General features: G+C 47.8%; 6 protein-coding genes across 6 annotated transcripts; 3 read left to right on the top strand and 3 right to left on the bottom strand.

The window, feature by feature from the left end:
• Positions 1–3,235: 3,235 nt before the first annotated feature.
• Positions 3,236–4,183, bottom strand: BDW43DRAFT_308396 (WSC-domain-containing protein; the record flags this gene model as incomplete). The annotated part of the gene is made up of 3 exons (XM_032046498.1): positions 3,236–3,259; positions 3,325–3,824; positions 3,886–4,183. The coding sequence occupies 3 exons, from the start codon at positions 4,181–4,183 to the stop codon at positions 3,236–3,238; spliced, it is 822 nt and encodes a 273-aa protein (XP_031902963.1).
• Positions 4,184–8,537: 4,354 nt separating this feature from the next.
• BDW43DRAFT_267567 (CDP-diacylglycerol-serine O-phosphatidyltransferase) lies at positions 8,538–9,929 on the bottom strand. The gene is made up of 6 exons (XM_032041011.1): positions 9,721–9,929; positions 9,608–9,665; positions 9,500–9,537; positions 9,427–9,438; positions 9,185–9,366; positions 8,538–9,131 (listed from the first exon to the last, which is right to left on the bottom strand). The coding sequence occupies exons 1-6, from the start codon at positions 9,791–9,793 to the stop codon at positions 8,763–8,765; spliced, it is 732 nt and encodes a 243-aa protein (XP_031902962.1). The 5' UTR covers positions 9,794–9,929; the 3' UTR covers positions 8,538–8,762.
• A 156-nt stretch (positions 9,930–10,085) lies between these two features.
• On the bottom strand, positions 10,086–11,192 carry BDW43DRAFT_267550 (H/ACA ribonucleoprotein complex subunit GAR1/NAF1). The gene is made up of 3 exons (XM_032041010.1): positions 10,970–11,192; positions 10,814–10,914; positions 10,086–10,753 (listed from the first exon to the last, which is right to left on the bottom strand). Exons 1-3 carry the CDS (start codon positions 10,992–10,994, stop codon positions 10,481–10,483), a joined length of 399 nt encoding a protein of 132 aa, XP_031902961.1. The 5' UTR covers positions 10,995–11,192; the 3' UTR covers positions 10,086–10,480.
• Positions 11,193–11,252: 60 nt separating this feature from the next.
• On the top strand, positions 11,253–14,052 carry BDW43DRAFT_248395 (threonine--tRNA ligase THS1). The gene is made up of 6 exons (XM_032039771.1): positions 11,253–11,490; positions 11,555–11,999; positions 12,055–12,319; positions 12,372–12,947; positions 13,001–13,667; positions 13,726–14,052. Exons 1-6 carry the CDS (start codon positions 11,436–11,438, stop codon positions 13,878–13,880), a joined length of 2,163 nt encoding a protein of 720 aa, XP_031902960.1. The 5' UTR covers positions 11,253–11,435; the 3' UTR covers positions 13,881–14,052.
• Positions 14,053–14,794: 742 nt separating this feature from the next.
• BDW43DRAFT_308392 (uncharacterized protein) lies at positions 14,795–15,493 on the top strand (the record flags this gene model as incomplete). Its single annotated transcript, XM_032046497.1, has 3 exons — positions 14,795–14,902; positions 15,009–15,102; positions 15,156–15,493. 3 exons carry the CDS (start codon positions 14,795–14,797, stop codon positions 15,491–15,493), a joined length of 540 nt encoding a protein of 179 aa, XP_031902959.1.
• A 3,420-nt stretch (positions 15,494–18,913) lies between these two features.
• BDW43DRAFT_248375 (glycosyltransferase family 31 protein) lies at positions 18,914–20,829 on the top strand. The gene has a single exon (XM_032039770.1). It carries the CDS (start codon positions 19,265–19,267, stop codon positions 20,696–20,698), a length of 1,434 nt encoding a protein of 477 aa, XP_031902958.1. The 5' UTR covers positions 18,914–19,264; the 3' UTR covers positions 20,699–20,829.
• The last annotated feature ends 463 nt before the right edge of the window (positions 20,830–21,292 follow it).

Genomic DNA, 21,292 nt, shown 5'->3' with positions numbered 1-21,292 from the left:
CAACCCAATATAATGTCGTTCGTTGGCTTTGGATATTCGCGCGTGTACCTGCCACCGACGTCATCCACGAGTAGGTAAAAAGCCATGTGCACCCCTTGCAGCCAAGATACGTGCATAGATACAGAAGTACTACTACCCCATATGTACAAGGTAATGGTATACTTTCAGAAAACTTCCAAGGAAAACCCTATGATCCTTCTCCGCGGAGGCTTCCCTGGGGCGGGGGGAAGGGAGGAGCCCTTCCACAACCCCGGGTCCTTGCGTATGCTCTTATACATCACTTACTACACCGTACTATGGAGGGCCTTTCATTCCTGCTGCATTCGGACCGCAAGGCTATCCATCCGCACACCAACTGCTTTCTGTTCTGCTTAATTCTTATTGATCCTTGCACACCGCGTGCCTCGCAACCACAAAGTCTCGGCACACGTTGTCAATTTCTTGGTATTTCCCTATGTCGAACCTGGTTGGTCCGGGGCTTCCTGCGTTCACGTTTACTCGCCTTCACTCCTGCATGGCTTTGAAACAGGTCCTGCACATTTTCATATGATGTATGGTGTGTCTATCTTTTCTCATCCTGATGTCAGGGGAAGGGTCGAGTTCTATATTTAAATATGCATTTTGATGAAAACAAGAAAAATAAATATAAAAATTACTCCGTGTTCTTCTGCAGTGGCTGAACCTATCAAGATGAGGAATGGCTGTGTAACTATGCCTCCCGACCACATGGTCAATTGATAGACTTCAAGCGAGTTGCCGTATACGAGAGACAACGACCAATGTACTTTCAAGGGATGGGACCTTAGCATTCCTGCTACGCTCGTCTTATGTTTGAACGTTGGGTAGATCGAATAGAATATTCTTCTGCACGCAGGTAATATCTTGAATAAAGCATGGTTATCGACACAAAATTCTGACAATCATTTACTCTGATAATTGTTTGAGTAATTACTTAGCACTGTTTGTATTCAGGTTTCTACACTTGATTACAGCGGGTCTTTCTTTATCTTGTTAGGTTGTTAAAAATCAGAAAGACCCGTTCATGCAAGCAATGAACCTGTAGATGGATATATATATGTATATATATATGTATATATCCACATACTGATTTCTAATACCTTCACACCCCTCCACCAACACACTGATCCTACCTCGTATAAATAATACATCTCATATACCGAAAACCATTATCCGAAGTAAATATACCATATCTTGCCATAGATACCATCTACTTCCACCACCGATCTAACCCAACCCACAAAGCACCAGTACCAGCGCCAACAACCCCAGCACAAAATTCGAACAAACCGGTAGTAACACCACCAAGAATTCAACACCAAATCAGCTCAACCCGGATACCACCACGTGGCAACGAATCACCTAACCCATTGCACGAAGTGCCTTTGCCTATTCTTACATCCCCCTATCTTATGCACACACATACGAAAGGGTATCCAATACACTTGCTTCAGTTTCACCGTAGCCACCCGTTATTCTACTACTCGCGTCGCTGTGAATACACAGCATCCATGCCGTCTTTCGACCCCTTCCCACCTTCCCCCCGGGTCAACGCAATCCTTGCGTTAGACATGTATGGACACAAGGAGTGATCGCCAGACGAGATCGTGCAGTAGGAATTACCACCGCACTGGGTTAAATAGATATTGAGGTGATTCCTTGGATATAGTACATCGGACTTGGATATCGATGGTTCTGAGCCGCGTGTCGCGGTAGCGTTCGGGGTTTCGACATCTACTTGGAAGATATATTTGGGAGGGTTGTATGGGTTTTATGTCGGTTGTATCGGGGAAGGGTATCGGTTATGACATCTTCTGGACGGGTTTTGCGCATAAACGGTGATAGGTTGGAGTCTAGATATCCTGGTTTGGGGGGGGGGGGGGGGTCAAGGATGATAAGAACATGGAGGAGGGGATGAGCGAATGGTGATAAATCGGTGGACGGTGTATATATTTCTTTCTGCTGCGGGTAGGGGAAGATACCCCAATAGGGCGTCCATTGTGCTATAGAGGTTGCCACTGGTTACGATTAATGCTGACTAGGGTTTGTGTCAGGGTAGCGGATGCTGGAGCATAGTACAGTTGTTCTTGGTATTGGCCCGGGGGTAGTGGTCGGGGGTGCTTTTCCATTGTTAATATCCTTGGAGCTAGTTGGTGGTTTTGTGGTTGGTGTGTCGTTTGATTTCCTGGATGCTGGGCTGTGGTGGAAGGTGATGGTTGGCCTGGAAAAATGAATGAGTCGAGAGTGAAAGCTGCTGCCATCTCATGCTCATTGGGGCATCGTATGAACAGCGACTTCGGTGGATTGTAGGAGGATTGTGGCAGGATGGGGTTCACTGAGACTGAAAGAAAGTCGGTCGATGTCTGCCTTATAAACTAAGGTAGAGCTGGTATGGTTTGCAAATGAACCTCATGCGTTAATACTTGTGAAATAGCGGATATCTGAAGAGCCGGGCGAAATGTGTATAGAATAACAAGAGTGGTATCCATTCATTCCTCGCATTAACTACAAGCTCAACCATCATCCTACTTACAGTTCCCCGAGCATACCAACAACATTAGGGAGATGATGGCCAAGGGAAGTTCAGTATATCGCAGGTAAATAGAGACATCAGAGGAAAAAGAAAGTAACCAATGTGGCAGCAAACAGAAAGGTATGAAGAAACACAAAGCCGATCACACAAACTCAAAGAATACTTCACCGCAGAACGCCTTTTCAGAATACAAGACCACTGGCTGACATACCTCAGTCCAAACTCAGCACAAAGCTCGAACCCTCCCAGGTATCTTGAGACCAACAAAATTCGGGTATTCATGAGCAAGGTCAGACCGATTCGTTCCAACAAGACACAGCATTCTCCTCTGCGGACCAGGTTGCGATAATGATACTGCCCGCAACTCCCCGAACACGTCACGGAGAGTTGATTGGCGATGGAAGAATGCGTCGCGGTTCCAGACTCGACCAACATTTTGCAGGCAAAGGTTGACGGTATAATGTCATGACTTATCTACAGGATATGGTTCCAAAATATCGCATGGTCGCCGTCAATTAGAAAGCGATAGAGGGGAAATCAGAAATGAAATTGAAAAAGCGAATGGATGTCGAGCGTCGAACTGCGCACCGATTCTTATGTAATATAAACGGACTAGTAACCTAGGTTGCTCTCGAAAACTCGCGAGGAGTATGATCCAGTTGGGGGGTTTTCGGATTTTCAAGCTTAGCGGCGATCGGGATTGGTCACCTAAATCACGTCAGCAAGCTGATCCCGGATAGTACAATGCGAACGAGGGCAAAGAAGAATATTACCTGCAGTATCCGACGCGAAAAGTCTTGGTCGTCATCAATACTGCCGTTGCTTTGGCGTCGTTGTGCCATGAAGTCCCCGTCGAATCTCGAATCAGACTGAGAGCTCTGGGACATGGGCTTGGCACCAAAGTTATCGATATCGTTGTGTCGATATTGATCGGGCATGTTCGAGCGGTTCCTAAACCGCCAGAGGAAGAAGATTGCTCCTATCAAGGCACAGAGGCCAACGATTCCGACGACGACGCCAGCAGCAATGGCAGCAGTATTCGATCCGGAGCCCTTCTTCTTCTCATCGGCGCCTTGCGTTGTCATCTCACTATCTGCCGTCTTGAATACCGTTTGTCCGCCAGAGGTAGTAACAGCGTGGCCGCCATCATTAGTGGTTGTCGACGTTCCACTCTCACTACTGGAAGAGGAGCTTGAGGACGAGGATGAGGAGTAACTATCCACATCATCCGTGATACCGGTGAGATACACGGAAAACGCGCTGTTACCACCACCTGTTGAATATAAAAATGATCAGTAACCTAGACCAGGCCGCCGAGTTGGAAGGTAACATACACATAACCTGGGGCCACCCTACACACTTAACATTGCAGTCGCTGTCACTCGTCTTAGCCGACTCTGCCGGTAACTGGTCGCCGCAAAGACAATTTTGTCCCTTCGTCATAGCGAAAACAGTATGACTATCTTTCAAGCAGAGCTTCTGGCAATATCCATTACTTTGGTAAATGTAAGAACCTTGGTCTGATAATGGCTTCGAATCACTATAGCAGCCCTTCTCTATGGCCTGTTGTGCGCTCACTGCTGGCAAGTTGGCAGCAATCAGAAGAACGGAGGCTGTAAGAGCCGACTGCATTGTGAATGACTTCATGTTGTAGTTGTCGATTTGAACGTTACGAGAATCAATTGAAAGGGGTATCGGTTTCCTGTGAACGGTTGTGATTAAGCAACGGAAGAGGGACGACCGGCGTAACCCTTTTAGACCGCTGTGGCTATTTGAGATCCTTTGTCGCAGCTGACTTCCCTTCAAGGCGTCGAGACGGTCGTGGTGGCCGTTAAGGGGTCAGGTTCGCGTCAACAATTCGATATTACGAAACGTGAGGCAGTCGACGAAAGATCAAGCTAATCAAGGATCGGCGACGACAGAATGTCGGCGAACGAGAGGATGGTTGATGGAGTCGGATTAATGTGATGGCGATGGAAAAGAATGTTGGGTTGTTTGTGAAGAGGCCGTTTCCTAGCGGGGAAGACTCTGAGAACCGGACGTTTCAAGCGCCCCTTTCTACCGAGAGGAGTTTAATGAACGTCCTGAATAGGAAAACCGGATGGTCGGTCAGATCTCTCGCAGCAACAGCGACGAAAGAGGACTGACTCCGGAAATTTTCGTGGGGGGAGGGGGGAAATAAGTGATGTGTCGTCAATAGGTTCGGACCTAACAAGGGGTAAACGATGGAAAATAGAAGGAAAATCGATGTTTAAAGAAAACAACTGGAGCCAAACCCCTCCAAGTGAAGAACAAGAAGAGAAAAACGAGTGTCTTTTGTCCGAAAGTAGGAAAGAGTGGAAAGGAAGGGGAAGGGAAGGGAAAGGAAGGGTACTACTGGAGTAGGTAGGGGTCTGCTGAGAGTGAACGAATGACTTGACCGGGGCTTGCAGGGAGAAACGGAAGAACGCCTCCGTACTGCCTGATACCTTACCGGGTGATTAAGCGACGCACCAGCAAGTAAAGGCACACACACCTGATGACTGACTACTAGATCTTTAATTTTATCCCTTTAGCTTTGATTTGGCATTGAAGTTGTTGCACAACGGCCCGATATCAATGAAGCGATTCAAGTCGAATCATAAGCTACACCATCATCAGCTTCCAATGATACGGAACGGAATGCTTACATCCATGGATGGTACCGTTGTGATTTAGGGGTTCAGTTATTTCCAAACGGAGTGTGACCCTGGATATGCAGGGCGGTAATTTTTCCTCCCGCGTACCAAAGTCTCATCGGTTCAATCAGAAGGGCGCACCGGGTGATTAGATAAGCGTATTTGGGAAGGAAATCCAGGGGTACAACGCATCCTTTTCCGTTTCGGGCACAGTGAATGAGTATCGGCACGCGCTATACCTAGATTGGGAAGGTCGTGGGTGTGATTCATTATGTGGCGGCACCGCATGAATGAAAAGAGGGGACGATGGTCAGTCATGTTTACCCCATAGGTTCTTTCTACACTGAAACAAAAATACCGTCGGCCGCAGATATGTGATTTTTGAAAGATGAGGATAGCGTTGGAGTAGGTACAGAGTATGCTATCTAGCAAAAATCCAATTATTGGCCAAGGACATCCCGGTCAGTAGCAACTTGGGCTTAGCTAGTATAGAGAAATCCCTGTTGATCTGCCATAATCACATTTCAGCGTTGTGTTTCGGAAATGGCGAATGAATTTTCAAGTACGCTCTTAACTCTAGACCATCAAGCAGAAGGTGCGACGATACTTTGTAGTTTCCAATGCTTCAGTTACACAGGGAAAAAAAAAAATATCAGCCGTATCGTAGGGAGTTGGGCATTGACGTGAATACAGAGTCCATCACTGGCTATGTTCATAGTCTCTATTCAACAGAGATGGGTTTGCCGCGTCAGTGCACAGCTCCTTGCTCCATACTTTCGCTAGCGGGAGGATAACCCCATAAACAGTGACCGGGATAGCCGGGCGCTCTCCAAACGAAAGAAAACGCGGAATCGACAACTGTACCATTTGAGGATTAGTCAACGATAGACGGTGTGCTTTCTAATCTCCTGTAACGCAGACAGCTAAAAAATTGGCAGTCCCAAAAACTCAACTGCCTACTACTGGTACGGCCGAAGTTGTGGCAAGCGAGACACACAACCGCCAAACTTGTACATCACTAGGGTCTTTTTGATCCTGATATGCGGCCACGAGCCAATTAGAAGGAAGTGGTCCGTCGATTATGGAACCTTGGAGCCGTGTTTAGCCAGCGCCAATAAAGGGCTGCGTCATACATAGACCCGTGCAGATCGTGGCACTGGAGTACACTGGATGCTTTGTGTGTACAGGGTAATGGGTTTGCGAAGTAAGGCACCACAAAAATAATTGCGAGAGTATTGGCTAAACCGACTGGTATTTGCGCGTCGAGCTCGCCTTGCGAAAATTCTTCAGTTGTACTTGGTCCGAGACGAAAGAGAGACACGGAGCTGTTCCTTGGGTTCAAGCGGACACTCCCGGTGTGGACCTGGAATCCTGACCCTGGGAATTTTATGCGGATCCTCCGAAGGTAGGGCTCATTGTACCATCGTTACGCGCAAGCACTGGCACACACTTGTACATGGCAGTGATGTGGACACAAGAGTCATTTAGTTCAAGGAATGTATACGTCAATTGACAGTTGTGATCCAAACACAGTGAGATTAACAAATTGACTTGACAAAGATGCAATCTGCAGCAATGTGACTTGTGTGAGTGAACTGCAGAGGGCGCTTACTAGGCGCAAATGTAATCTGATTGCCTATCGCTTATAGTATTGACGAAAAATTTTTATGGTACCGGGTATAATGGACTAAAGGCATACTCGAGGCTTCTTGTCAACAAAGATTGAATTTGGCGGCATATCTCCCTTTCAAGGCGATCGGGCATTTCAAGTTGCTTCCGACAGGCATTCCAATTATGGTTTGCATGCGTTGAACATCATCATATCAGCGTGCGACACGTAGCCAACGTTCCTGCGTCCCGTCGGGGCGCCTTAGCCTGGAGGCGACGTTCATTGAACAAAATTTAAGCTTATTGTCTTGTTTCATCTCCCATCACAAGGAAGAAGTCATACGGATTCCGGAATCCTGCGCCGCAACCCATAACTACAGCGCAAGGCGCTAGCCCTGCAAGCATCGGTTACGAATAACATTGCTATGCTCCACTATTCTATGGAAGAGACATTTCCTGTGGAATACCTTCAATGCAATATGTGCAATACCCAATAAACATCGAGTTCAGCTATGCCCTAAAAGAGTGGACAAGGCCTTCTACTTATAAGTTGAGCAGTACAATATTAGATTAGACCTTTACCGGGCGGACAAGATTAGCTACCAGTTCATTCTTCTGGGGTCTTCCTTCGACAAACACACATAAAACGAAGCACCCCGGAAACAAGAAGAGTCTCCTCGTTGATACAAGAACTTTCCCAAAAAGGACAGAGAAAAAGAAACATCACCAATGATAGAATACCCACGACACCCTTTCCAGCAGCAAGGCACCTTCAAACTCACAAACTCCTAATAGTAAACCCAGTAGAACTCTCCTTCTCCCATTCATGAGAAATTTTCGGTCAACGTGAAACAAACGCCTCGTGAGGTCTAGATTGTGTTAGGGACCCACGGGTACCTGTCAGCGTTTCCATATTTATCAACACAGTAACGCTATGTACCACTAGCCTCACTCGGGCTACCTCTATGTAATTATGGCCACGAAGTGAGTGGCAATTCGAGGTTGTGTGGATTGACTGACTCTTTGGCAACTGGCAACAATCCCCATAGGGGAAAATTTTTCATCCCTCACACGTGCATGTGATATCGGTGCCCTAGAAGTGGATATACATCGAAAGATGCATGCAGGTTATGGGACTTAGGAATGACTATCGGTGTGAACTGTGTGGTTTGTCCACTTTGATCCATACTGTGCACCTTGTTTTATGGGCACGAGTCTGATGTGGGGGGTGTTATGCATTACTTGGGCCCGGTCGATGGAGCTGTTCGATGTGCCTGACTACCGCTATGTGTGTGCCATGTCTTCAATAGTCGCCTGTGACTATTTTCATAGCAGGACTCGATGATTCAGGTTTATTATTATTGACATCGGTACTATCCTATGCAGCTAACGGTGACAGCGGATCCGATATCCTTTCGGTGACTCAAGGGTCAAGTTTGTAAAGGAATATTTAGGATACCGATCACAGCTGGTCTGGACACACGTATGGTGGCCTTTTTTGGAGCGGAAAAGGGGGAAGAGAAAACGGAAAGCTATCTTGGCTGAAACGTAGAAGTATATTTAAAGCGCGGGTTTCATCCTTGGTAAACTCTTTATGAAGGCTGTGTAGTACGCGAGCCAGTCCTTTGCGTTTATCATGCTGCTTCCTCCCGCTCTCGAAAAGGACAGATGGGTCCTCTTTAGGACACCTTTATGCCTACTTGCAATGCGATGAATGGTAGTGTTTACGTAAATCAGCCTGGTAAAACAATGTCCTAACGTGTATGAACTATCTGCAGCTTTTCACAATCAATTTTTACTTCATCAAGAAGAAAATGCTTCGTGTCCGCTTTCGTTCTAGTTTTGTTACTTATATATGTTAAATCCTCATGCATGAACACTTCTCTATCAAGCAAAAATTCCAATCTAGGAATCTGTTTTCACTTGTTTGTGCAAAGATTCGGTGCTCAAGGCTTGGGAATATGTATAGACTTGCTGACCATAAGACAGCCATGCAAAACAAACAACAAGGCCACTGGATGGAATTCAAAGGACGTGCCCTGCGCAACAAGGCCCAGTGGTAGGTCTTCCTGAACCCACCCCTGAGAAACCCAGTAAGCCATGAGTGAGGTAATGGATAACGTTGTTGGGATTGGTGTGCCCTCGAAATACTTTGACTTCCCAGACTTGTCCTTGGGAAGTACGGCGACTGTCACATTGAACCGGGCTAACCTTGTCAGGCCACAGAGGACGAAGAACGTGAGGAGAAGGTGGTCGACATTTGTACGGACTCCGAGAGCAAAGGCTGCTGCGGCCGGCGCCATACCAAACGAAATCTAAAAATGTCCGTGAGTACTGTGTCAACTCAGTTATGTGGGGACCAGTTTACCAGATCTGCCAGCGAATCAAGCTCTTGTCCCATGAGCGACGACTTCTTCCTCCACCTTGCAATTTTTCCATCCATGAAGTCAAAGAACAGTCCGAAAGGCATAAATCCTAGCGCAGACCAGATAGCACTGTAGTCATGGGGATCTCCGAGACAGTAACGCATAGACGAAAGGACGGACATAACTGTTCGCAAAGGTTAGCTGTGGCCAGTACTTAACCGCACATATCAAAATATAGGCTTGCCTCCGCAAAATCCTACGAGGCGTGGTTAGCAAATTTTGGCAGAAACATTTTACGAGACGATTCAATATCTTACCATTAAGCTCGGTGACTAAATCTGCAAGATGCAAAGCCCTGACGTAAGAACGTTCAGTCAGCGGCTGGATTTATTTTCTGAGGTATGTTTCCGAGCGAAAAGACTCACCTGACCATGCTGAAGTGTCCTGTTTCCGCGGAAAGAAGCATCTTCTGCTTTTCCTGACCTGGTAAACCTGAGCTTCCTTATTCCCGACAAGCATAGCGATGATCAAAGCTTACCTCCGTCGCCAGCAGGCGGGACACCGCTGGTTGTAGAAGTATTCAACGGCATGGCCGATGACCTACGAGACATGCTCAATTCGAATTCAGATGATATTCAAGGGTTGCGTAGCTTATGCGCAATATGAGGTGTGAAGACTTAGTGTATACAGCGGTGGGAAAAAATTCGTGAGGAAGTGAGGGACTTGCTGGCAGTTGCAGTTGAGAGGATGTTGACAAGCCGCAGTTTCTACGGCTCGGCATGTGTCCCCAGACGTCATTGCCAGGCGGTGTCGTGCTGCGCCACAGATACAAGCCACATACTAAAATGACTGACCGGTACGGAATCTGACTACAAGTATGCGTAGGTTATTTTGAGCAGGTACTTCATTGGTATAATAATATTCATTTAATGGCTGAATTATTCTACAGCCTTTGCGAATAGGAAAGCCACCTATAATGCACAGAGATATCGACACAAAAAGTTCCTGCAAAAGCTCCCTTTTTCCCATAACGCCGTAATAAGACAGTGCTAAGCAAGACGGAGACTGTCTAACGTCGGAAACCTCCACGAGGTGCTCCTCTGCCGCCTCCCCTGGAGAAGCCACCGCCTCCTCTGGAGAAACCGCCGCTTCCACCACGGAAGCCGCCTCCTCTAGGGCCACCCCGTCCTCTGGGGGCGCCAAACCCACCACGTCCACCCCTCGCTCCACCACGTGGGCCTCCTCTACCACCGCGGGCAGCACCTCCGGCTCTCTTGGGCTTCGCACCTGCATAGTTGTCAGCAATATGCGGCAGATACATTCGGTTGTCGCTGGCAATATACCTGGTGGCGGTTTAGGCTTAGGAAGGAACCTATGGTCATCAGGTCAGCATTGCTCAAGAAGTAGACAAGGAACAATGCATACTTCTCCAATGGCAGAAGCTTGTCTCCACCAATGTAGACCTTGTCGCCAGGCTTGAAAGAAGTCGCGACGATTCCTTCCTGGGGCTTAACAGTGAAGTAAACTTGGTTTATGGGGCCAAGAACCTCGTCAACCTTTCCGATAGGAGTCTGAAGTAATGGATTAGTCCCTCATTCTGTTCCCAGGCGAAAATAAGTGGTGAATCGTACTTTGTTCTCCAGATAGATAGGGGCATTGAAATAAGGAATCTTCGGGTTGATCGATTCGCACACCATCTCGCCTTCACAAGCGTGCATGACAGATCCCATCTCTAACATAATATCAGTAAAGTGTCATTTCTAGAAATCACTTCGGTATTCAAGTACCCAGAACTTGTGCTGGTGGACCCATTGGCTGCTGGAAGCCTCCGCGGCCTGTCCGACGAAATTTTCGTTAGTCCTTGCCCATCTCAATCACCAGCCCCGAAAGTCGTATTTACTCACCACCACGGCCACCGAAGGAACCTCCACGATTAGCACCGGTGGCGAAGCCGCCACGACCTCCTCCGCGAAAAGACATATTGGCTTGGTTGTTGAGGTTGGCTATAAGAACGGAACCTGGAGAAGTTTTCAAATGGTGGGAAGCTCGAAACGGTAAAGTGTCGCTAGCCTCCAGGGCAGTTTTTTGTCACGTGCCTCACCGCCTTCCGTCCGTCACTGCTGGTTGGGTTGAAGATCTATTCCGATATGCCGCAGTCATCGAAAGAGTCATCGAAAGAGTCATCGTCGCTGGCCTACCACTCTTTCCTTATAAAATTTTCCTTCATCGTTCCTTTGTCGTTGTGATACAGTCATGGCTTCAGAAGGTTCGAAGGATCTGCCCGTCAGGCCCGCTCCGGGCCCCCAAGGTGAATCACTCTAAACCCCCGCCAAAGATTGCGAATGCCCCTCCTAACCAGTCAATCGTACCAGGTGCCGGTTCGCTGCCCGATTTTATCGTTGAGCGCAACAACTTCTTCGAAGAGCTTTGGCAGCAATATATCGAGGAGATCAAGAACAAGCCCCACCCCGAAATTACTGTTATTCTTGAACTCGGCAACGGCAACAAGGAACAGGTTTCCGCCAAAGCCTGGGAAACCACCCCGGCCCAGCTTCTCAAAAATGTGCCTAAGGATCTTAGTGCCACCATTGTGCTCGCGAAGATTGACGGTAAGGAACTCTGGGACTTGAGCCGCCCGTTAGAAGGCAATTGCACGGTCTCTTATGTGCGATTTGAGGATCCCGAAGGAAGAGAGGTTTTCTGGCACTCTAGTGCTCACTGCATGGGTGAGGCTTGCGAGTGCGAATTTGGATGTCTCCTTTCCCATGGACCTCCCACCCCGCAGGGTTTCTTCTATGATATGGCCATGCCCGATAAGTGCGTTCCAGAGAGAAAAAAAGTTGAGCCCAAATGGGGACTGACACCATCCTAGTCGTGTTGTTAGAGAAACCGATTGGCCAGCATTGGATAAGCAGACAAATCGTGTCTTCAAGGAAAAGCAGAGCTTTGATAGATTGGAAGTCACAAAAGAGAACCTGAGAAAGATGTTCTCGTACAGCAAGTACAAGCTGCATTATATCGATAAGCTGGTGACCGGAGAAAAGAGCACTGTGTATCGGTGCGGTACCTTGGTCGACCTTTGCAGGGGACCCCACATCCAGAACACCGGCAAGATAAAGACCTTCAAGATTATGCAGGTATGAAATTCAAGAGCCGGTATAGAGAAACCCTCGACTAATCACTCCCAAGAACTCGTCTGCTTATTTCCTTGGTGACCAAAGCAACGACTCCCTGCAGCGTATCCGTGGTGTTGCTTTCCCTGACAAGAAGCAAATGCAAGAACATCTGAAATTCCTAGAGGAAGCAGAGAAGCGCAACCACTTGAAGATTGGCAAGGAGCAGGAGCTCTTCTTCTTTGACGAAGTCTCTCCGGGATGCCCTTTCCTGCTCCCCAACGGTACCAAGATTTTCAATGCTCTTCAGGCGCTTCTGCGGTCCGAATACCGTAAGCGTGGTTACCAGGAAGTTCAGACGCCTAACATGTACGATGTGAATATCTGGAAGACATCCGGACACTGGGCCCATTACAAGGATGACATGTTTAAGCTTGACGTTGAGAAGAGGGAGTGGGCGCTCAAGCCTATGAACTGCCCCGGGCATTTCGTCCTTTTCGGTCATCGTGAGAGAAGTTACAGAGAACTCCCCCTGAGAATTGCAGACTTCGGTGTTCTCCACAGAAATGAGGCGTCTGGAGCATTAAGTGGACTCACCCGTGTCCGAAAGTTCCAGCAAGATGATACTCATATCTTCTGTACCCAGGATCAGGTAGGTCTCGTCAATATATCCGTTCCTCCCTTTATCCTACTAACATTATCTAGATTACCTCGGAAATTGAGGGTCTTTTCGACTTCTTGCAGTCTATTTATGGACTTTTCGGGTTCACCTTCAAGTTGAAGCTTTCCACCCGCCCAGAGAAGTACCTTGGAGAACTCGAAACCTGGAACTATGCTGAGGAACAGCTCAAGGCAGCCATGACCAAGTTCAAAGGTGATGACTGGACCATCGATGAGGGTGACGGTGCCTTCTATGGACCCAAGATCGACATCACCATTGCTGACGCTCTCAAGAGAGAGTTCCAGTGTGCCACAATTCAGCTTGATTACCAGGCCCCCATTAATTTCAAGCTTGAGTACATGAGCCACGAAAAGGCTGACAAGAGCCAAGCAGCTACTGAGGAGGGCGAGAGCAAGTCTAACGACCCTGGTCCTGGCCGTGCTCGTCCTGTTGTCATCCACAGAGCTATTATTGGCAGCTTCGAGAGATTCCTGGGAATTCTGATTGAGCACTTCGGTGGCAAGTGGCCTTTCTGGATCAGCCCTCGCCAGATTCTGATTGTTCCCGTCATGCCTGCTGTGAACGACTACGTGGAGGAGCTGCAGACAATCTTGCGGGGCGACAAGCTGAACGTCGACATTGACATTAGCGGAAACACTATGCAGAAGAAGATTCGCACTGGACAGTTGGCCCAGTACAACTTCATTTTCGGTATGTTCTTGTCCCGTTGAATATAGATTTTGCCCATTATACTGACTACGCGGAATAGTTGTTGGCGCTCAAGAGAAGGAGGCTCGCACTGTTAACATTCGCAACCGTGACGACCCTGCTACTCAGAAACAAGGTGTCATGGTCCCTCTCGAGGAGGCACGTGCAAAGCTTCGGGCTCTCAGGAAAGAGCGCAGATTGGTTAGCTCTTTGTAGAGTGGATTTTATGAGCCCTTTCTTGCGTTTTCTTTGTATGACGATTTAAGCGTCGCATCGCATAACCAAGACACTATAGAGCATATGGGCATTGTGGGCAACGGTGTTGGTAGGTGTAAGGAACAACGATAAAAAGATGAATGAAGCAACGACGTCCCAAAAGGAGACGAATTGATGTGATAGGTCATATTTTGGAGGGAAATTCCAGCATGCAATGGCTGATCTGCCTCTTCTGTAGACTACTGATGCGGCCTATACATGTTCTACTGTATTCTGCATTTGTAGGTTGTCGGTCTACGCGGTGCCCTGCCCAATATGGCCTCTTGAATTAGGCCGGAGGCCCGATGAGTACTGGCCAAGGCATAGGGTCATACATTCTCGTAGATGCCATCATAGCCAACAATCTAACTGGAATTGAAACATCTTTATTTGGAGCGGTTTCCACAGTATTGCTACTGCAAAATGTGGGATTTTCCAATGCCCAAAAGGCTGTTACAGCAGATACATGCCAGGAGCTGATACTGCCTAGTGGAAATAAAGTTATGATTGATTCATGGGGCTTTAGTTTATTTATAGACCAAGACAATGCCCACTTTACACAACAGCAATAACTGCCTGTGATGAAAAGAAAAGATTTTCCTTACTGGGGATAATTCTTACCCTGATGGCACAAAGAACTTCTTTACTCGCTATTGTCCCTAATATCTTAATTTAGTTAGAACTCAAATATTCAATGTTCGGGTATAGGGAGCCAAGGGAGATGGGAAATCAGATATACAGCAATACTGGATAGTATTCTAGCCGCTGTAGCTATGTCATCTATTGTCCACTTCCCCTATGGTGTAAATGCCATCAAAGATACCCTGAATATCCCATTAGGCCCCCACATTGTTAGTCAAGTCTAGCCCCAAATTATGGCGACCGGTGGCAAGTTAGAAGACACTATGAACCCTCATCCTGCTGGCTGGGTGGGAAAGCCAGGAGATGTTGGTGTTGTTGAAATTCAGAATATAATGATCATTGTTTGGTACTACAGCCGGGGCGGTCTTGATGGAATGGAATATTCATGAGTCTACAAAAGGCTCCGCGGGTCTATAGAGTACATATAATATTTGCTTATTTGAATAGACCTCCTGCTTCTATTCTTTACCTCTTGCTTACCCTATCTGCCTGGATTCTCCCTATGGGCCTTCCACGCTCGGGATCCAGGATATTCTTAAGGGTTCTCATACTTCACCCCGCCCAATTGTGTTATGCAGTGCTAACAATTTCTAGAATCTTATTTCCGGGTCTGCGGTGCGCTAGGGTTTAATCTACAGGCCAAGGACTGCCCTAAACAGGCGTCGACACCAAATAAGAAATGCATTGCTGCCTCGCTTCTCCTGCACATCACTGAGTCGGCATCTGCCTACATGGAGAATGTCTGGGCTTGGATAGCCGACCATGACCTAGACGCTCTCTCTCAGGATCAAGTAGATATATACTCTGCTCGTAGCATCCTTATTGAAAGCAAGGGTCCGATCTGGCTTTATGGAGCCTCCTCTGAGATAACTTTACTACCAGTATCAGCTCCCCAAGGCCGAGAGCGTGGTTATGAGTATGATCCAGACTGAAAACCATATTTCCAGCCCAAACCCCCTGCCCCAACGCCTTTTCGACCGGGGACCTTTTCCAATGATCCAGACTTTGCTGACTGCTTATTATTATTATTTAATCAAGTTTATTGTCCATATCGAGCCCTAGGGCTATGACAGACCATATTCCATGAACTTGAGGCTAGTAGCTAACTTTCAGCCTCTTATTCCTATGCGTTCCAGAGGTAACACCCCCTTCTATAGTCTTTCTAATCCTTTTCCTCGCTCTAAGCCGCCTGTATGCGCAGGGCTTTTGAGCAGAGTGCTCTCCTTGTATTTTCGGCGCAGGGTGGGTGTAGCCTAAGCTGACTCTCAACTTAGGCTACCCTCCCTGCTAACCTTCTGTTCTACTTGCCTCCTCCAACGCTTCCTGTCCCCATTCTTCATCCCTCTGGATGCTTTCTGCCGTCCGCTGTAGGTGTGTCTGGGGCAGAGGTATACTAGCGCTGGCTAGGAATTGTAACAGCGCTCTGGTAGTTCTGGGTCCTCCTAAAAGTCGTCCTTGCGGGTGCTCCTCTGCAGCAGTTGGTCTCATAACCTCATCTATCTCTAGATCTCTGTAGAGCTTGATTCCTTGGTGTCACCATTTCCAGCATCCAAAGAGAAGATGATGTATTGTCTGCCTTGGAGAACCACATCCTTGACAGGTTGCATCTTCCCGAGCATCGATCCGATGTAAATACACTCCAATGGCTGCATGTCCTGGCTTCAGTTGAAAATAGCGGCTTTCCAGGTGCTTGGAAGCTAGTGCAGTTGTATGGTCGAGTCACCAGTTCTTCTGCGGCCTGTGCATTCGTTGACCTTGTTAGGATCGCTGACTGAGCTTCTTAGTGAGCCATCTCTGCTTCTGTGTTGTAACGGCCTCTTGTTCGGGCTCTACAGGCAAAGGCCAGAGAGATCTCTTTGGGACTCCTTCCTTGAGGCTTATCGCCTGCCGGCTTTGCTACCTGGTCAGCTTTCTCATTTCCTCCTACCCCTGCGTGTCCTGGAACCTATTGGATGGTGGGTTGACGACGTTGGGTGTGTTATCTCTGGGCTATAGCATGTGCTTGGATCACTAATGCATGACCTGGCCCTGGCTGGGTATGCTGCAGCCTCGCAATGGCGGCTTAGGAGTCCAGCAGGATAGTGACCGGTCTCTGATCTTCCACTTTCTATGCTACCTGGAGCTCTTGAACGACTCCACGAAGCTCTGCATCAAAGACCTCGTACCCTTTGCCCAATGGGATCCCCTTAGTCTTCCAGGCTCCTCCTGGTTCTTGCCATGCAATTCCTGCTCCACATCTGCCTTTTTCTAACCTTGAGCCGTCTGACCAAATTTCCAGTCCAGGAGAGAGAGATTGCGCAGCTGCTAGGGTCTCTGGGTCTGGTAGCACCTCTATTCGGCCTGGGAACTGGTTCCTGGTCGTCTGTATCATGCGTTCGAAGCCCTCGGATGGATCTGCTGGTAGAATATTGGCTAATTGGCGAGCTAGGTGTTCTCCCAGGGACCATGGGCCCGGTTGCTGCTCTCCGCCCATTGCCGGTTCCCTGGGATCTGCTCCCCAGGCTGGGCGTATAGGTCCCCCTCTCGAAAGCTTACTGGGAGGATCTTCTTTGCTGGGTGACCTTCTGGTAGGCCAAGCAGCCAGGTAGTATATCTCAACTGTCGGGCCTCCAGTAGGACCTCTGCCGACGCCAGGCTTGCCGTACGAACCAGTGGCCCTATAGGGGTGGTTTTCAGCATGCCGGTAATAGCACGGGCTTGTCGATTGGTTATTAGCTGTATACCTGCTAGTCGATCCTTCTGACCCTGCCACCACAGCTCTACTCCATATAAGGCTACTGACTGTACCGCCGCAACTTGAACCAGGCGGGCCAGGGGCGAGTCCGTGCCTCTGGCATAGGCGTTGTACCCTGTTTTCTGCGGCCCGTGCCTTGCGCGTACGGGTCTGATAGTGGGCCTTAAGATTTAATCCAGAGTCAAGCCAGACACCAAGCCATCGGTTAGCGTCTTGATTGAAGATCGCACGGTGACCATCTACTTCCACTTGCGCTCGTTTAATATGGTCCTTAAGCTCCCGGCCGCACTTGCGGATAAGCAGGACAGCTTCTGTTTTCCCCGCATCAAACTGGGCCGCATTGTCATACTATTCTTACCGTCGCTGAGAGAAAGCACATAACCTGTGGGATAAAGGTAACATATCTTTCCAACAGACGCTTTCTTGATTTTGGACACAAACCCTAGGACTTGGAAGAAAAAAATACCCCGATGCTGGACTGGAATTCCTCAGCGGTGGCTCAACCAAACCTAGGTATCGTGTCGTTTTTGAGGTCGGACTCACACAAATCTATCATGACTTGCGTCGAGATACGTTTCAATGGCTGCAACGTTCTAATAACGCTGTAAAGGTCGTTGTCTTCATCAAACCCGTTGAGGACACTCGTTCAGTCCGAAATAACAGAACAGAGGCCTTCATATCAAGACGTAACCACCTTATCTTACAATAACAGCCGAGATCCGCACTGATTGGTAGTATTGCAGTCTTTTGTACATTACAGCTGCATGTTTAATTGAGTCTGTTACTGGTCAGTCACTTCAGTTGTTCTTCAAGGAAAGAATCTGAGGGCTACTGGACATACAAGAAACTTACCTTTCCCAGTAATACTCGGAAGGAAGGTAGGTGAATCTTCCAGAGATACTAAGTAGATTCCATGGAACAGATAGCATCCACCGGACATGTGTATAATGGAAATGTTAATAGTGCTGGGAAAGTTCTTACATCTGTCATTATGCCAAAATGAGTATCCATGATGCTTCACCGGCGACGCCTATTTTCAGCATCAGCATATTCTGTTATTTTTAGCGCGCACACTACTGTTAACTCTAAGCTGATCTATCAGGCCACAGCCGAGAGGGTCAGTGCCGACAAGATCTCCTGTTATTCAGTACCCGCTTCATATAAACTCTATGCCGACATCCCGGCATACTTCTCTACGTTCAAACCGCGCATTCATCAAAATAGGCAAGTTCCCGCCGATGCGTCGTCCATTTCAGTGTCATATTGATCTATTCGGGAAAGATATCTTCGTGATGTAGATTTTTCATTTCGTTGGTGCGATTGTATTTTTCCTCGTTTAGCGTCTTCCTCTTGATAAACACTTGAAACATAGCCATTTGCTTCGCGACGCTCCCGACGCTTCCTCTTTGCCTCTTCAGTCTGAAGAAATTAAATTTTACCCATTAGCTTACTCTGTGACAAGAGAAAATCAAGTACGAGAGAGATTGAAGCAACTCAAGTAATTTAAGACGCAAAAATAGGAATCCAAGTGAAGAAGCAAGAATATAATAGGATCGTATAAATTCATGGCCTTCGAAGAGAGGGGAATACGAGCCTTTATAGCTTCGTCGGAGCCTACTCTCAATTTAATTACCGTTGCTTTCGGTATTTACGCTTCGCCTTAGAGGTCTACCGCTCGAATTAATCCCCATTACCTTTCTACTTGCGTCATCTTGTTTGTGTGTTGGTACAGACTTGGGCAGACTTAGAGGGCTGTTGTTCATCGCATGGCTGTCGAACTACTCGCACCGAATAAAGGGCGGCTGAGCAGCAGTTCAGCAAGCCACGTGACTCCTCACTGAGCAAGCCCCTGAGTACCTTCAAGCAAGCGGCGGGCGTCCAGAACAGGAAAGCTAAGGGCATTCTAGAAAATCCGGTACGTACAGGTGAACATATATATAGAACGAACATTAATTATGTCCGAGTCGCGATGCCCCATCACCATTTGCTTCAATGGCGCCAATCCACTGCGCTGAGACTAATTGCTATCCCTACTGCAATTTTGTTCATTTACGCGGCATTCTTCTTCTATTCGCGACATAGCGATGTTGACATTAATCCCATCCCCAATGCTGGCCTCCCCCCTTCGAACAGTAGTAGTTGCCATATCGACCTTGATTTGTTGAGAACGCACGCATCCAACTCCTCTGCGGAGTATGCTAGATTGGAAATAGCCGTTGTGCGAACCGAAAACTTCACTGGTTTCTCGGATACACTCGACGTACCTGTTCCCACGTACCAGACCGTTCAATTAGATACGGAGGATCATACAAAACCACTACCGGAAGAGAGATGCTCAACGTCGGTGACTATCCATGCTCCCGTTGCGGCTCCACGGGTCAATGCATCACACATGATATTTGGCGTTGCAACATCTGTCGAGAGACTATATGATTCCCTGGATGCCTTCGCACACTGGGCGGGGGGAACGAATGCACACATTGTGGCTGTGGTTGACGACGAAAGCTCAGCGAAGCAGTCTAAGAAACGGGCGAAGGAGCTAGATATTCGCCTCACTGTGATCCAAAATTCTGAAGAGCTACTGGATCGGTACTTTTCTCTGATTCGGATCCTCCTTGAGCGAAAGGACGAGCTTACCCAATGGATTGTCCTGATCGACGACGATACTTTCTTTCCTTCGATGAGAAATCTCGTACAACGCTTGGCGACATACGATCCAACGGAACCGCAGTATATAGGGGCACTTACCGAGGATATATCGCAGATGTACTATGGGAGCCATATGGCGTATGGCGGTGCTGGGATATTCCTCTCCATCCCCCTGGTCCAACAACTTGACGCTGTTTTCGAGTATTGCTATGATTTTAAGCATTCTGGTGACCGGATGATTGCGCGGTGTATCTACGACCATACCACGACAAAGCTCACATGGGAGCGGGGCCTTCATCAATTGGACCTTCGTGGCGATGCGTCAGGGTTCTACGAATCAGGTCGGCCTCTACCGCTCTCACTGCACCATTGGAAGTCCTGGTTTCACGCGGATATGGTTGCTCTCAGCAAGGTCGCTGCCATCTGCGGGGAGGATTGTTTACTTCGACGCTGGAACTTGCCAGGTGGTAAGGATGATTGGTATCTGATAAACGGGTTTTCTGTGATCAAGTACTCGGTGCCCTTGTCCGACCCGATTGCCATGGAGCAGACCTGGGATAATAGTAAATACAAGGGCCCGGATCCATTCGCATATAGCTTGGGTCCATTGCGTAAAAAGGACGAAAACAAGTTCTCTCTCCGATTGAAAGGAGCGATTCAGGAGGCGGATAGGGTTCGACAAATATATGTTCACGAGTCTGCTTCTGACAGGAAACCTCAAGTACTAGAGGTGGTTTGGAAAGTCGCACATTGATGCTTTCTGTTTCGACAAAACGATCCGGTACCACTTAAAAAGTTACCTAAATCAATCAGAGGCCGTTCGCTTTGCTGTCGACATGCCCTAATCCCATCCACTGTTCAACCCAGATTAAGGGAACCACAAAAAAAAAAAAAAAAAAAAAAAAAAAAAAAAAGCAATGAGGCTAGAATGTGACAGTGTGACAGGTGTGACACTTCCATAAGAGGTTCTCCACCAGAGCCCCTCCGCAACTGGGCCTTAGGCAAACCCGGGCGGCAAACTACCGGAATGGGCAGTCGAATATCCAGTGACTTCCTCTTTTCTCGGAAGGAGCAATAGATAAATAAATAAACGCCTACACTTTGCGCTCAAAACAATACACTACTTCGTCAATCAGGAACACGTCCGTCAAAAGTTATTGAGGATTAATTCTGGATAGAACGATTCGATGTATGTACTTACTGTACTATGGGGTACTACTCATAATTCCCCACTTGTCTTCCCTCTGTCGACATTTGACTGCTGCATGTTCGGAGCCTGTCCATCTGCAAGGCCCCAATCGATCCTTTTGCGTTAATGCAACCCCCTCTTTAGCTGAGCGCGTTGCTA

Source organism: Aspergillus alliaceus, assembly GCF_009176365.1.
Source record: "Aspergillus alliaceus strain CBS 536.65 unplaced genomic scaffold BDW43scaffold_9, whole genome shotgun sequence".
Lineage (NCBI taxonomy): Eukaryota > Fungi > Ascomycota > Eurotiomycetes > Eurotiales > Aspergillaceae > Aspergillus > Aspergillus alliaceus.
The sequence above is the reverse complement of the archived record's forward strand: the minus strand, read 5'-3'. Positions and strand labels throughout refer to the sequence as shown.